We start from the raw sequence: 15959 nt of genomic DNA on the forward strand, positions 1-15959 counted from the left end.
GAGCAGCCCAGCCTGGGGTCTCACGGGGCCTGGCAGGGGGGAAGAAACCGAGCCAGAGAAATCCATCGGCAGCATGTTTAATTGTCATTGAATTCCCAGTTGGCGTGACTTTAAAAAACCATCCACAGGAAGAGAGCTGAGATGTTCGGAAAACATTTAGTGGATCAATATGCCGGGGAGAGCTGAGACTGGCCGGAGTGTGTGCTCAGGGACCCAGCAGAAGCCTTTCCAGTCGGAATACTGTTACATTTCTATTACTCAGACAGCAGGATCGACCTATTCAGCATATTTCTGTCCCCAGCTCAGCTGCACATGATTTACTGCTGTGTTGGTAGGGGGAGGACAGAACAGGCCAGGGGGCTCAGATCAGTTGTCTGGCTATGGCTGCAGGCACAGCAGGCTGCAGCCAACATCCCTCACCCTGGTCTGGACTGGCATGGGCCCACTCACTGCTGCTCGATCAGTCGGGAGCTTTGAGGAGACCACATCCTCTGAGGAGGCCTTTTCTGATTTATCCAGTCTTTACATCCTTTTTATTTGAATGGTGGCGTTCCATTGACAATTTTGAGATCATTTTAATAATGTCGACAGAATATCTAGAGTGATAGTGATACAAGACAGACAGAGAGGCAGGCAGGCAGGCAGGCAGGCAGGCAGGCAGGCAGGCAGGCAGGCAGGCAGGCAGGCAGGCAGGCAGGCAGGCAGGCAGGCAGGCAGGCAGGCAGGCAGGCAGACAGACAGACAGACAGACAGACAGACAGACAGACAGACAGACAGACAGACAGACAGACAGACAGACAGACAGACAGACAGACAGACAGACAGACAGACAGACAGACAGACAGACAGACAGACAGACAGACAGACAGACAGACAGACAGACAGACAGACAGACAGACAGACAGACAGACAGACAGACAGACAGACAGACAGACAGACAGACAGACAGACAGAGATCTCCTTACCTTCCTTGAGCATCCCCACTTTGAGACACTTCATAAAGCGGCAGGCTTGACATGACTTGCGTCTCCGTTTTGTGATCTCACACTCGTTTGTGGCGGGACAGCTGTATTCTATGTTGCCTGAAGAGAACAAGAGATGTGGTTAACCTTAGCCTGACCACGCTTTATAAGGCAGTGTATCTTCCTATTGACTCAGAGGCAAAGGAAAAACAAAAGGTCAAATGTTCTGACCTTTTTTCTCTCCTTTTTGTACATGTAAAAAAAGGGGACACACATGAAGAATAAACATAAACATATAAGTATTGATACAATAGACATGTTAGGGCATTGTCATTTACCTTTATATTGTACGAGTCACTGTGTAGATTTAAAACTAGTGGAATAGTTACTGTATATCACACAGTTTTCTAGAGTCTATAATCAGATTGTGCAAACCAGACATTGGGTATCAGCATTTGTTAATCATCTCCTATGCAACAATCAATTACAGTAGTGTGTCTGAGGTGAGGTGAGCCGGAGGGAGGGAGGGAGGGAGGGAGGGAGGGAGGGAGGGAGGGAGGGAGGGAGGGAGGGAGGGAGGGAAGGAGACCTCCAGTACTCATCATGGAGCCCTTTACAGACCCCACCCTGGCCCCCACTCTAAATTGGCCTCATTAATTCTGAGCGTGTCCCCTCTAGGCCCCTGGAGCAGCCAGCCATCCAGCCTGCATGGCCCTTCCCTTCTCTGTATCCCTCTGCCTCAATAACAGGAAAGAGAGTCGGACACACGCCCCCCCCCGGCCACTTTACATAATACTCTGGCAGCCCCAAACCTGTTGTTACCACTGTTGCCATTGTTGACTACACAGTGTACAGACAACAGGCCTTATGCATTATTCAAGTCCAGCAATACAGCGTCTGATTCCGGGACAACACAATGAAAAAGGGTTTCATTGCTACACAATAAAATAGATGTTTCTTCCTGTACTGTAGCATTAGCAATAGAAAGGAAGGGCAGGATATACGATGGCATTCCCTACTTTTTTACTGTAGTCAAGCTTTTCAATAAAGGGTTTCAGAATAATAGCTAGCTGCTCAAGGTCCTGAATTAGAAGCATTCATTGTCCACCAAGAATGGAACAACTGAGAAACACATTTTGAGGCACACTGGAGACACAACACTATTTTATCATTGATGTTTTTTCTTACGTGTGTTATTCTTAAACTTGGATTATGTTTTTTAATATCGACCACAAAGCCATGTTATCTATTCAACTGTTATCTATTCAACGCTGTGTACAGCTCCTTCTACATTTAGAAAGATGAACCTAAATGACTTCAATATAGACTAACATACAGTATTATCCTGTCTAACTGCATACAGAGACAGTGGTTCGGCAGCTCTCCTGCCTATAGATGAACAGCCATACCCAGACACACTGGGATTCCATCCCGACACTACCAGCTTCTCTCTCTACTCTCACTCTCATTACGTGTTTTTTTTTTAAAGAGAGAGAGAGAGAGAGTAAGAGCTGTATAATATTCCAGTAGCGTTCCCCCTCCAACCCTCCAATCGCCTTTAACAACTTATGCAATTATGTTAACATTATTGGACATATCAAGCGGAGGGTCCCAAGATGTATTAAATAATTAGAAATGTCTCCTTTATATCTGGCTTAGAAATCATCATGCCAACTCCTTTCATCTCGTTGGAATTGGGGTAAATAAAGGTGTGAGGGAAGGGGAGCGATGAGGTATGATAGTCTCTGTTCCTGTTGTCTCTGTTGTCATAGCACAACCAGACCATAATAATAAGCCCATCTATTTCCCATCTGTTCACAGGAGGCAATCAGAGTAGCCGTCTCTGGTATCTATAGGCTGTTATCCTGCTGTGGTTGCTTCTTTATGATACTGTCTCAACTGCAATACTTTGGCACCTTTATACAAACCCTTTATGCCTAGAGAACCTTAAGTTACATTTCATTTCATCCAATGCATTGTCCTAGAATCTGGGCTGTAGATTTATCACATTAATTAAACATCATGATATTGAACATTATGCAATTGGCAGATGTATATGGTATGTTGCCTGCCTGCCAGACAAACACTGCAGAGCTGACCCTCGTCCCTGGCTAACAGGACACTCATGTTGACGGGGGGAGACTTCTCCCTCCACTGCACCCCTCCCTCCCCTGCTCTTCCCTCCACACCGGGAGCAGGGTTTGAACACCTGCACAAGGCACACCTGAAAGCTAACAAACTGAGACCATGCACAAATAACACACACTCATACTCTCTCATTATACACTTAAATTACAGCATGCACAGGCCAACTCATGTGCTGCCTCAAAAAAAAACATATATAAAAAATAACGGACTGGTTCACCTATAGTGACATTTATAGCTCAAGGGCTGATCCTCGGTGACAAATGTCTATTCATGTCTATTCATGTCTATTCATACAATCAGTCAGTCAAGCATTTGAGGGTTTATATATAACCAGAACGCTGGGTTCATATTTAGTTTCAAAGGTTACCGTATGAAACAAATAACATAAAAAATATTTTCTTCTCTCAATTTATTTTATGGCTTTTCAGGACCTGTGCCAGGGCAGTGAGGGGAAAGTCAGGTCCTGTAAGTAAATTACAGTAAAATGGCAGGTATTTCTCATCAAAATCGAAACTGACTTTTACAGGCTTACTGTCAAGGTCTATTACTTCATATAAAAAAAGAGGGCCACTGAGTTCAGTTGGTTTTCAAGCAATTTTACACTTGGGTTCAAAACGAGAGAAAAATAAGGTTCAATAAGAGATTTATGTTTTTGATTGGCGGGGCACGCGAGGTGCGGGACGGGACTATGATTAGGGAGCTATAAGAGCAGGAGTATTTCCGGGATGGATGCTGATCTAGGTTGACGTTAATTTGGGCCTGGGCTTGACTAATGTATCTATCTCCATGTAAGAGTTCAGGGGGCTTTTCATTGGATGAATATGTGACAGAAGATGGATTTGCCATTCCCTCCTGTCTAAAAGGTAGGGGCATCAGGTCTCTTTTACAGCAGTGGAACGTAAGGAAGTAGAGAGAAGAGAAATGAAGCTAGGAACCCCAGGTTGAAAAACAGACATTTAAAGAAAATATTCCGTGCGGACAAAGTCAACTGTGTGGTCACTATTGTCTCAAATTGTTCTCAGATGAAATGCATTTCATTGTGTGCTAAAGATGTCAAGGGAAAAAAAGTCCATTAGCTTTAGTGTTATTGCTTAGAAACAATATGATGAATGAGTGTGAAAGATACGTCTCCTGTGTTGTTCTCATTAAGGGATATCGTCTCACACTCCACCCTGGATAGACAGCCTCATTATTTCTTTAATTAATCAGGTCTCATCTACTGAAACCTCTTCTTCATCCAAGGGCTTTATGTCCCACTGTTTACTGCGCCCTCTTCCTCCTCTAGTCATCCTGTGTGGTTTTTATTATTTCAGAGGCTTTCGGCCCCCTCCTCCTCCCCCTCCCCCAACGTCCCATGGTCCTCCTCCCTGTCCTGTTCTGCCTGGATTGGGACCCCTGTCTGATTATTATGCCATTAAGCCTCTCCTCCTCTGAAAGAGCGCTCGGGTCCCTCTCCAATCTAAAGAAGTCCTCGTTTTTTTCTCTCCCTCCTTTCCCTGAAATTACCCGGCGTGCGATGCGTGCCTGAGTTTCTAATTGGCCCTGCTGTCCCTGGAGACAGCCCCCTCCCTTCCTCCTAATGAAAAGCCTCGGCCTTAATTACACTTTCCAAACGCTGATTGTTATTGACAAAACTCCTGTGGCTCGGACAAACGACGGCAGATTAGCTCCATTACAGGCAGCCCTCCAAGAGGAGAAAGAGAGGGATTTCAAATCGACAATGCAAAGTGAGGGAGGGGAAAAAAAAAAAAGAGAACTTTCAATTTTTCTTTTCATGTACCTCTCTCTTAATCGTTTGGGCCATTGCTCCACTTAAGACGTCTCTTTCTTCCCAGATTGCTATTTTCTGTTCTATTGTGTGTCGCCGTCAATGTTTTGTAGCGAGGGGACAAAAGCATAGTTATGTTACTTGAGAGAAAATGTTCATCTTTTGTCAATAGACAGGATAGCTGATGGCAGCATGGGTAAACAGCAGGATTTGGCCTAATGCTTCTGTTTGCCTGCGAAGGTACATAGACTGTTTAAAGCTGATAGGATTTGGGATGTCCAAAATCAACACCTAGGCCTGCTAGACAGCCTGCACTCCATAACCTGGGAGCAATAATGGCATTTTAAGGGGGAACATTTTTAAGAAGCTAAGGACCTCAATTGATATGTACAGACTATTATATTTACAGAACATATATGAGGCATGTACAATGCCAAAAGTTTTTTATTTAACTAGGCAAGTTAGTTAAGAACAAATTCCTATTTACAATGACGACCTAGGAACAGTTGTTTAACTGCCTTGTTCAGGGGCAGAACGACAGCTTGTTAGCTTGGGGATTCAATCTAGCAACCTTTTGGTTACTGGCCCAACGCTCTAACCACGAGGCTAGCTGTCTCTAACCACTAGGCTACCTGTCTCTAACCACTAGGCTACCTGTCTCTAACCACTAGGCTACCTGTCTCTAACCACTAGGCTAGCTGTCTCTAACCACGAGGCTACCTGTCTCTAACCACTAGGCTACCTGTCTCTAACCACTAGGCTACCTGCCTCTAACCACTAGGCTAGCTGTCTCTAACCACGAGGCTACCTGTCTCTAACCACTAGGCTACCTGTCTCTAACCACTAGGCTAGCTGTCTCTAACCACTAGGCTAGCTGTCTCTAACCACTAGGCTAGCTGTCTCTAACCACTAGGCTAGCTGTCTCTAACCACTAGGCTACCTGTCTCTAACCACTAGGCTACCTGTCTCTAACCACTAGGCTAGCTGTCTCTAACCACTAGGCTACCTGTCTCTAACCACTAGGCTACCTGTCTCTAACCACTAGGCTACCTGTCTCAAACCACTAGGCTACCTGTCTCTAACCACTAGGCTACCTGTCTCTAACCACTAGGCTACCTGTCTCTAACCACTAGGGTAGCTGTCTCTAACCACTAGGCTAGCTGTCTCTAACCACTAGGCTACCTGTCTCTAACCACTAGGCTAGCTGTCTCTAACCACTAGGCTACCTGTCTCTAACCACTAGGCTAGCTGTCTCTAACCACTAGGCTACCTGTCTCTAACCACTAGGCTACCTGTCTCTAACCACTAGGCTAGCTGTCTCTAACCACTAAGCTACCTGTCTCTAACCACTAGGCTAGCTGTCTCTAACCACGAGGCTAGCTGCCGCCCGAAGGTATAAATATATAATAAATACATTTGCCTCCTAAATACAGTGCACTCCAAAAGTACTGGGACAGTGACAAGTGTGTTGTTGTTTTGGCTCTGTACTCCAGCACTTTGGATTTGAAATTCTACAATGACTATGATGTTACATTGCAGACTGACAGCTTTCATTTGAGGGTATTTTAATCCATATCAGGTGAACCAATTAGAAATGGCAGCACTTGTTGTATATAGTCCCCCATTTTAGGGCAGCAGAAGTATTGGGACAAATTCACTTATATGTGTATTAAAGTATTACATAGTTAAGTATTTGGTTCCATGTTCATAGCTCGCAATGACCACATCCAGCTTGTGACTCTACACTTTTCTTGGATGCATTTGCCGTTTAGGTTGTGTTTCAGATTATTTTCTGACCAATAGAAATGAATGTCAAATAATTTATTGGGTCATTTTGGAGTCACTTTTATTGTAAAAAAATAATGTTTCTTAACACTTCTACATGAATGTGGATGCTACCATGATTAAGGATAATCCTGCATGAATCATCAATAATGACGAGTGAGAAAGTTAGAAGGATCATTATCATATCATACCCACCCCCCCCGAATAACCCCTTATTTTATTATTATTGTTTACACCCCTGGACTCTAACCACACGCTCACACATACTACACTAACAGCAGGGTGTGTGAAGAACCCCTTGTATATAGCTTTGTTGTTGTTATAGTTCTTTTTATTGTGTTACTATTTTTCCTTTAGTTTATTTACCACATTTTTCTTACTCACTTTTTTTGCATCTTTGGTTAAGGGCCCGTAAGTAAGTATTTCACGGTAGGGTCTACACATGTTGCATTACACGGTAAGGTCTACACATGTTGCATTACACGGTAAGGTCTACACATGTTGCATTACACGGTAGGGTCTACACATGTTGTATTTCACGGTAAGGTCTACACATGTTGCATTACACGGTAGGGTCTACACATGTTGTATTTCACGGTAAGGTCTACACATGTTGCATTACACGGTAGGGTCTACACATGTTGCATTACATGGTAAGGTCTACACATGTTGCATTACACGATAAGGTCTACACATGTTGCATTACACGGTAAGGTCTACACATGTTGTATTTCACGGTAGGGTCTACACATGTTGTATTTCACGGTAAGATCTACACATGTTGTATTTCACGGTAGGGTCTACACATGTTGTATTTCACAGTAAGGTCTACACATGTTGTATTTCACGGTAAGTTCTGCACCTGTTGTATTTCACGGTAAGATCTACACATGTTGTATTTCATGGTAAGTTCTGCACCTGTTGTATTTCACGGTAAGTTCTGCACATGTTGTATTTCACGGTAGGGTCTACACATGTTGTCTACACATGTTGTATTTCATTACACGGTAAGGTTACACATGTTGTAAGGTCTACACATGTTGCATTATTTCACGGTAAGGTCTACACATGTTGCATTCACGGTAAGGTAGGGTCTACACATGTTGTATTTCACGGTAAGGTCTACACATGTTGTATTTCACGGTAGGGTCTACACATGTTGTATTTCACGGTAGGGTCTACACATGTTGTATTTCACGGTAAGGTCTACACATGTTGTATTTCACGGTAAGGTCTACACATGTTGTATTTCACAGTAGGGTCTACACATGTTGCATTACACGGTAAGTTCTGCACCTGTTGTATTTCACGGTAGGGTCTACGCATGTTGCATTACACGGTAAGGTCTACACATGTTGTATTTCACGGTAGGGTCTACACATGTTGTATTTCACGGTAAGATCTACACATGTTGTATTTCACGGTAGGGTCTACACATGTTGTATTTCACAGTAAGGTCTACACATGTTGTATTTCACGGTAAGTTCTGCACACTGTTGTATTTCACGGTAAGATCTGCACCTGTTGTATTTCACGGTAGGGTCTACGCATGTTGCATTACACGGTAAGGTCTACACATGTTGCATTACACGGTAAGGTCTACACATGTTGCATTACACGGTAAGGTCTACACATGTTGGTCTACACATGTTGCATTCACGGTAGGGTCTACACATGTTGTAAGGTCTACACATGTTGCATTTCACGGTAAGGTCTACACATGTTGTATTTCACGGTAGGGTCTACACATGTTGCATTTCACGGTAAGGTCTACACATGTTGTATTTCACGGTAAGGTCTACACATGTTGTATTTCACGGTAAGGTCTACACATGTTGTATTTCACGGTAAGGTCTACACATGTTACGGGGTCTACACATGTTGCATTACACGGTAAGGTCTACACATGTGTACACATGTTGCATTTCACGGTAAGGTCTACACATGTTGCATTTCACGGTAAGGTCTACACATGTCTACACATGTTGCATTACACGGTAAGGTCTACACATGTTGCATTACACATGTTGTCACGGGTCTACACATGTTGCATTACACGGTAAGGTCTACACATGTTGCATTACACATGTTGTATTTCACGGTAAGGTCTACACATGTTGCATTTCACGGTAAGGTCTACACATGTTGCATTACGGTAAGGTCACGGTAAGGTCTACACATGTTCTACACATGTTGCATTTCACGGTAGGGTCTACACATGTTGCATTTCACGGTAAGGTCTACACATGTTGTATTTCACGGTAAGGTCTACACATGTTGTATTTCACGGTAAGTTCTGCACCTGTTGTATTTCACGGTAAGATCTACACATGTTGTATTTCATGGTAAGTTCTGCACCTGTTGTATTTCACGGTAGGGTCTACGCATGTTGCATTACACGGTAAGGTCTACACATGTTGCATTACACGGTAAGGTCTACACATGTTGCATTTCACATGTTGTATTTCACGGTAAGGTCTACACATGTTGCATTTCACGGTAAGGTCTACACATGTTGCATTTCACGGTCTACACATGTTGTATTTCACGTTGTAAGAGGTCTACACATGTTGTATTTCACATGTTGTACGGTAAGGTCTACACATGTTGCATTACACGGTAAGGTCTACACATGTTGCATTACACGGTAAGGTCTACACATGTTGCATTACACGGTAAGGTCTACACATGTTGCATTACACGGTAAGGTCTACACATGTTGCATTACACGGTAAGGTGTACACATGTTGCATTTCACGGTAAGGTCGACACATGTTGTATTTCACGGTAGGGTCTACACATGTTGCATTACACGGTAAGGTCTACACATGTTGCATTACACGGTAAGGTCTACACATGTTGTATTTCACGGTAAGGTCTACACATGTTGTATTTCACGGTAAGGGTCTACACATGTTGTATTTCACGGTAGGGTCTACACATGTTGTATTTCACGGTAAGGTCTACACATGTTGTATTTCACGGTAGGGTCTAGCACGGTCTACACATGTTGTATTTCACGGTAAGTCTACACATGTTGCATTTCACGGTCTACACATGTTGTATTTCACGGTAGGGTCTACACATGTTGCATTACACGGTAAGGTCTACACATGTTGTATTTCACGGTAGGGTCTACACATGTTGTATTTCACGGTAAGATCTACACATGTTGTATGTTTTCACATGTTGTATTTCACGGTAAGGTCTACACATGTTGTATTTCACGGTAAGGTCTACACATGTTGTATTTCACGGTAAGTTCTGCAACTGTTGTATTTCACGGTAAGATCTGCACCTGTTGTATTTCACGGTAGGGTCTACGCATGTTGCATTACACGGTAAGGTCTACACATGTTGCATTACACGGTAAGGTCTACACATGTTGCATTACACGGTAAGGTCTACACATGTTGCATTACACGGTAAGGTCTACACATGTTGCATTTCACGGTAAGGTCTACACATGTTGTATTTCACGGTAAGGTCTACACATGTTGCATTTCACGGTAAGGTCTACACATGTTGTATTTCACGGTAGGGTCTACACATGTTGTATTTCACGGTAAGATCTACACATGTTGTATTTCACGGTAGGGTCTACACATGTTGCATTACACGGTAAGGTCTACACATGTTGCATTTCACGGTAAGGTCTACACATGTTGCATTTCACGGTAAGGTCTACACATGTTGTATTAAGGTCTACACATGTTGCATTTCACGGTAAGGTCTACACATGTTGTATTTCATGGTAAGTTCTGCACCTGTTGTATTTCACGGTAAGATCTACACATGTTGTATTTCATGGTAAGTTCTGCACCTGTTGTATTTCACGGTAGGGTCTACGCATGTTGCATTACACGGTAAGGTCTACACATGTTGCATTACACGGTAAGGTCTACACATGTTGCATTTCACGGTAAGGTCTACACATGTTGTATTTCACGGTAGGGTCTACACATGTTGTATTTCACGGTAACATGTTGTATTTCTACACATGTTGCATTTGTATGTTTTCACGGTAAGGGGGCACATGTTCTACACATGTTGCATTGTAAGGTCTACACATGTTTATTTCACGGTAAGGTCTACACATGTTGCATTTCACGGTAAGGTCTACACATGTTGCATTTACACATGTTGTAAGGTCTACACATGTTGCATTACACGGTAAGGTCTACACATGTTGCATTTACACATGTTGCATTAAGGTCTACACATGTTGTATTTCACGGTAGGGTCTACACATGTTGCATTACACGGTAAGGTCTACACATGTTGCGGTATTACACATGTTGCATTTCACGGTAAGGTCTACACATGTTGCATTATTTCACGGTAAGGTCGGTAAGACACATGTTGTATTTCACGGTAAGGTCTACAAGGTCGACACATGTTGTATTTCACGGTAAGGTCTACACATGTTGTATTTCACGGTAGGGTCTACACATGTTGTATTTCACGGTAAGGTCTACACATGTTGTATTTCACAGTACGGTCTACACATGTTGCATTTCACGGTAAGGTCTACACATGTTGTATTTCACGGTAAGGTCTACACATGTTGCATTTCACGATAAGGTCTACACATGTTGTATTTAAGGTCTACACATGTTGTATTTCACGGTAAGGTTCATGTTGTATTTCACGGTAGGGTCTACACATGTTGCATTACATGGTAAGGTCTACACATGTTGCATTTCACGGTAAGGTCGACACATGTTGTATTTCACGGTAGGGTCTACACATGTTGTATTTCACGGTAGGGTCTACACATGTTGTATTTCACGGTAGGGTCTACACATGTTGCATTTCACGGTAAGGTCTACACATGTTGCATTTCACGGTAAGGTCTACACATGTTGCATTTCACGGTAAGGTCTACACATGTTGCATTACACGGTAAGGTCTACACATGTTGCATTTCACGGTAAGGTCGACACATGTTGTATTTCACGGTAGGGTCTACACATGTTGTATTTCACGGTAAAGTCTACACATGTTGTATTTCACGGTAAGGTCTGCACATGTTGTATTTCACGGTAAAGTCTACATATGTTGTATTTGGAGCATATGACACAAAATTTGATTTGATTGGAAAACGCTAGCCTCCCGTTATTGTAAGTAAGGTATTTGTGCGTCTGTAACTTTCTCACTTGTCATTATTCAGGATTCATTTAGGATTATCCATAATCATGGTAGCGTCCACATGAATGTAGAAGTGTTTAGAAACATATTATATTCTTATTTACTATAACAGTGTCTCCAAATTGGCAAAATACATGATTTACTATTCATTTCTAATTGGCATAAAATAATATAGTCTCATTATTTTATTGTGATACTATATCTTTTTTATTTGGCAAATATTTGTCTTACTGTTTTAACTCTGCATTGTTGGGAATGTGTTCGTAAGTAAACATTTTACTCTAGTCTACACCTGTTGTATTCGGCACATGTGAACTCTACAATTTTATTTTATATTATTTTTATTTGAATCACAATCAAAACAAACAGCAAATGCATCCTACAAGTTTGTAGAGTCACGGGCTGGATGTGGTTATTGTATGCTAAGAATATGGGACCAAATACTACACATTTGACTACTTTAATACACATATAAGTGAATTTGTCCCAATACTTTTGTTCCCCTAAAATTGGGGGGACTATGTACAAAAAATGCTGTAATTTCTAAACGGTTCCCTCAAATTAAAGCTGACAGCCTTTAACAGCCTTTCATAGTCATTATATCATTTCACATCTAAAGTGCTGGAGTACAGAGCTAAAACAAACAAAAATATAATCGCTGTCCCATTACTTTTGGAGCTCACTGTATGTTTACCTTAATGCATGAAACTGAATATAAAAATATTAGTTTTCATTTGAATTTCTCCCTTTCTCACGCAGACTGTCTGAGCTTAGGCAGGGACAGCTGTGCATGTTGAGCAGTGATTTTCCCCGGCTCAATAATATCTCCCTCCGTACCATAGGTCCCACTGATTAATGTAGGACAGAGCACACAGAGAGACACACAGTGGGGGGCCTGTCATTGCCTCTCTAATGGGAACCTGTGATACATACCATGCAGATCTGCACTCACGCCCTATTCCTCAGGCACTCACTCACACACACATGCAGCACACACACACACACACACACACACACACACACACACACACACACACACACACACACACACACACACACACACACACACACACACACACACACACACACACACACACACACACACACACACACACACACACACACACACACACACACACACACACACACACACACACACACACACACACACACACACACACAGGACAGGAAACAAGCACCTGCTGATGATAACCCCTGATGATGATGTCACGACCACTGCCCCCTACCTACCCACCCAGCAGATGACGTCATCGCGAGCGACGGGCTAGTGGCCTATCCTGTGTGTGGCTGTCAACTTTGTATTCAGCCCCTGTGGACATGTGTTGTCTCATACTGTGCTGCACTGCATGTGATTCCCCTCACTATTAATGAAGGTGCCCTGGGTGTCATAGCAATGCAGGCCATTGATAGCAGCACAACTGGAGGCACCAGCGTTTCAAACATATACCTTTTCCCAGGGAGATAAAGGGAGATGATGTAGGTCAACAGCTACATTAGAAGATGGTAGTTCAGGGCAGTAGGTGACTGTGTTCAGACCACAGAGAGATACAGTACATCTTCTAGTGTGTGTTTTATGCTGGAGGAGGAGGAGAGGTAAAACACTGTATGGAGTGTATTGTTGTGTCTGAAAGGGAGGCAGATCCCTTGTACTGAGTGTGTTTGTGTGTCTGTGGGGGGGGGGGGCGTCAGGGAAATACCTTGTATTGTCCTTTTAAAGAAGGCTTTGCAGGCCTCACATGAGGCCACGCCGTAGTGATACCCAGAGGCTATATCTCCACAGACCAGGCACAGCCTCTTGGGGATGGAGTTCAACATGTATTCGCACTTAATGGGTGAGTCCTCCATGATGTTGCTGGAGCAGTCGTCGTAGCGCTTGCGGCAGGCGCCGGGGCCTAGCCCGCCAGGCGTGAACATGGGAGGAGAGTCCAGGCCGTTGGAGTGGCTGTTCATGGCGCTGACATAGCCACCGCTGGCGTCCGAGTTGCCGCTGGGGCTGTGGTGGCTGACCGTGTCGATGACTGAGGAGGGGCTGGACGGCTCCGTCTTGATGTAGGACCCGCAGCTGGAGGGAAGGTGCCGGTCATCGGCAGCCATTCTATTCAGCAGCCTGGAGAAGGGGGGAAAGGAGAGGGGAGGGTAATTTGCACGGTTTGTCTGACTACAGACATGAACAGCTTCAGATCGACTGGTGCTACCCACAAAACAAAAATCTATACACATTGTCTAACGATACAATGACAGCTACAGAGAGAGACCGCATTTTTGCGCAATTTGACTGTGGGAAAACTCTGTAGGCTACTGTTCACACAGATCAAGTCCCTTCACACTCCCATACTCCAAAGAGGACTTACTACATTATCAGCTGTTCTCTTTTATTCTGACCCCCCCGACATTTATGTTAGCCTAACCATCACCATTAACCAGCCAACCAGGTGGGAGGATCCTAAGCGCCTCATTAACCCCACACTCCACCAGCCGTGAGAGAGAGAACACACAGGTGCAATAAACACGCTCAACACTGACCACACTCCTTCTGCTTTAACACAGAAACACGACCACAGCTGACACAGGATGGCACCATGCCTGGGACACATATTTAAGACGAGGTTAAAGAAAGCCAGAGCACAGAGAACGTATCTGGAGCGGTCTCCTTGAGTCAGCAGTCAGGCAAAAAGAAGCATGATGGCAAAAGGATATTGACTTTGTTCACTGTCTGGTTGATAACAGACTTTCTGAATTTTCTGATGTTGTGCCTGCCTTGAGTGAAATAAAGTGCAGCCTCTGGCTGTGTTGATACAACGCAGCTTCAAAACCCCCAAAACAGCTCATTGTCCATTCGATTTGATTTATGTTTCCTTCCACCACATGTAAAGTGGACTGGGAGAACAGATAAAACAGTACTGCTCTCTTGTAATATGGACTTTTCCTGGGTCAACAGAGTGAACTGAGGAGATGGAGAGCTATAAGAGAGGGATAACCTCTAAGTATTCTAAAGGTGGTGTGGACACTATGACGTCAGGGCCGTGGCGGGATCACACACACACACCTCTGCACTAGGCACCCCTGACAAGGTGAAAGGTTGTCTGCACTCATCCACATTCATCAAATTGAACCTTGCGTGACTTATGCAAATGCAAACACCGGGGTTCCTGGTTGAGTGGCAGCTAGTCAGCCCAGGTTCTGCGTTAACACGTTAGTTATATTAGTATATTGCCAAATAATGGTAATGTTTACATAGTTCCCATGTCAGTTTGCCATCGGCAGGGAAGAGAAAGGGGAGACACTCTCTACCAGTATGCCTAACGTCTCTATCAGGATTTATCCATGACTGGACGTCTCGGACTGCTACAGAGTGCAGAGAGGGAGAGGGAAAGGCCTTTCCATATCCCCACCGGCCAGCCGGAGAAGGGCCAGCCAGGATAGCTGTCTCTCTCTCTGGCTGATTTAATTGTAAGGGTGGGTGATGGTAGGGTTCAGGCCCAGGGGTCAGTGGGTCAACCTTATTTTCTCACCCTGGCTTCCTGGGCCCGTGGAGATGGGGGTCAGTGTGTCAAATTAAATCTCATTCCCGGGTTTCCCCATGTATATTCATTGGAAATCCAGGTGCCCACCACCTCTGAAAATTCACAAAAAGGTTAACTGCTAAAATAAATATTAAAAAATGCCCCCTGTTAAAAACGTTGACCTTGTGGAATAAGCCCTTTGTCTGAACACTCCTGGAACTTTTTTCAATATAGAACGTACACAATATAAAACCGATAACCACCTTTTATACCAGGGATCATGGCACTCAATTTACAGTATTTCTCACAGTAACTATAAAAACAAGTTGGACAATACCTATAAAAAACATTGAGAAGGTCAAAGTAAAGCCAAGGAAGTTTGAAGGTTTTTTCTCCCCGTGTTTGAAGGAATATTTAGTATTTCAGATAGATTCCTCTATGTACTCTTAAAAAGTCAGAGCAAAATAAAAACAATTTGCAAGATAATGAAATAAAAAGCTCCATCTCCTTGATGCTTTTTTAACGTACATGTAATGTCTTGGTTTAAATAACTCGTGGGTTCTATCCACATAAATGAATGAAAGGAGTCTCGATTCATCCGCTTTATGTTCTCTACTTCAG

General features: G+C 43.5%; 1 protein-coding gene across 5 annotated transcripts in view; it reads right to left on the reverse strand.

Moving 5' to 3' along the window:
• The window catches only part of esrrb (estrogen-related receptor beta), a 72282-nt gene that overhangs the window by 35849 nt on the left and 20474 nt on the right, over positions 1 to 15959 (reverse strand). For all 5 annotated transcript variants that reach the window (XM_046366838.1, XM_046366836.1, XM_046366835.1 and 2 more), the window contains 2 exons: positions 13533 to 13942; positions 966 to 1082 (listed from right to left, as the gene is read on the reverse strand). In XM_046366838.1, coding sequence (XP_046222794.1) covers positions 966 to 1082; positions 13533 to 13929 — 514 coding nt within the window. In that variant the 5' untranslated portion in view covers positions 13930 to 13942. The remainder of the gene's footprint in view (positions 1 to 965; positions 1083 to 13532; positions 13943 to 15959) is intronic.

The sequence above is a fragment of the Oncorhynchus gorbuscha genome, linkage group LG10, assembly GCF_021184085.1.
Source record: "Oncorhynchus gorbuscha isolate QuinsamMale2020 ecotype Even-year linkage group LG10, OgorEven_v1.0, whole genome shotgun sequence".
In the NCBI taxonomy this organism is placed as follows: Eukaryota; Metazoa; Chordata; class Actinopteri; order Salmoniformes; family Salmonidae; genus Oncorhynchus; species Oncorhynchus gorbuscha.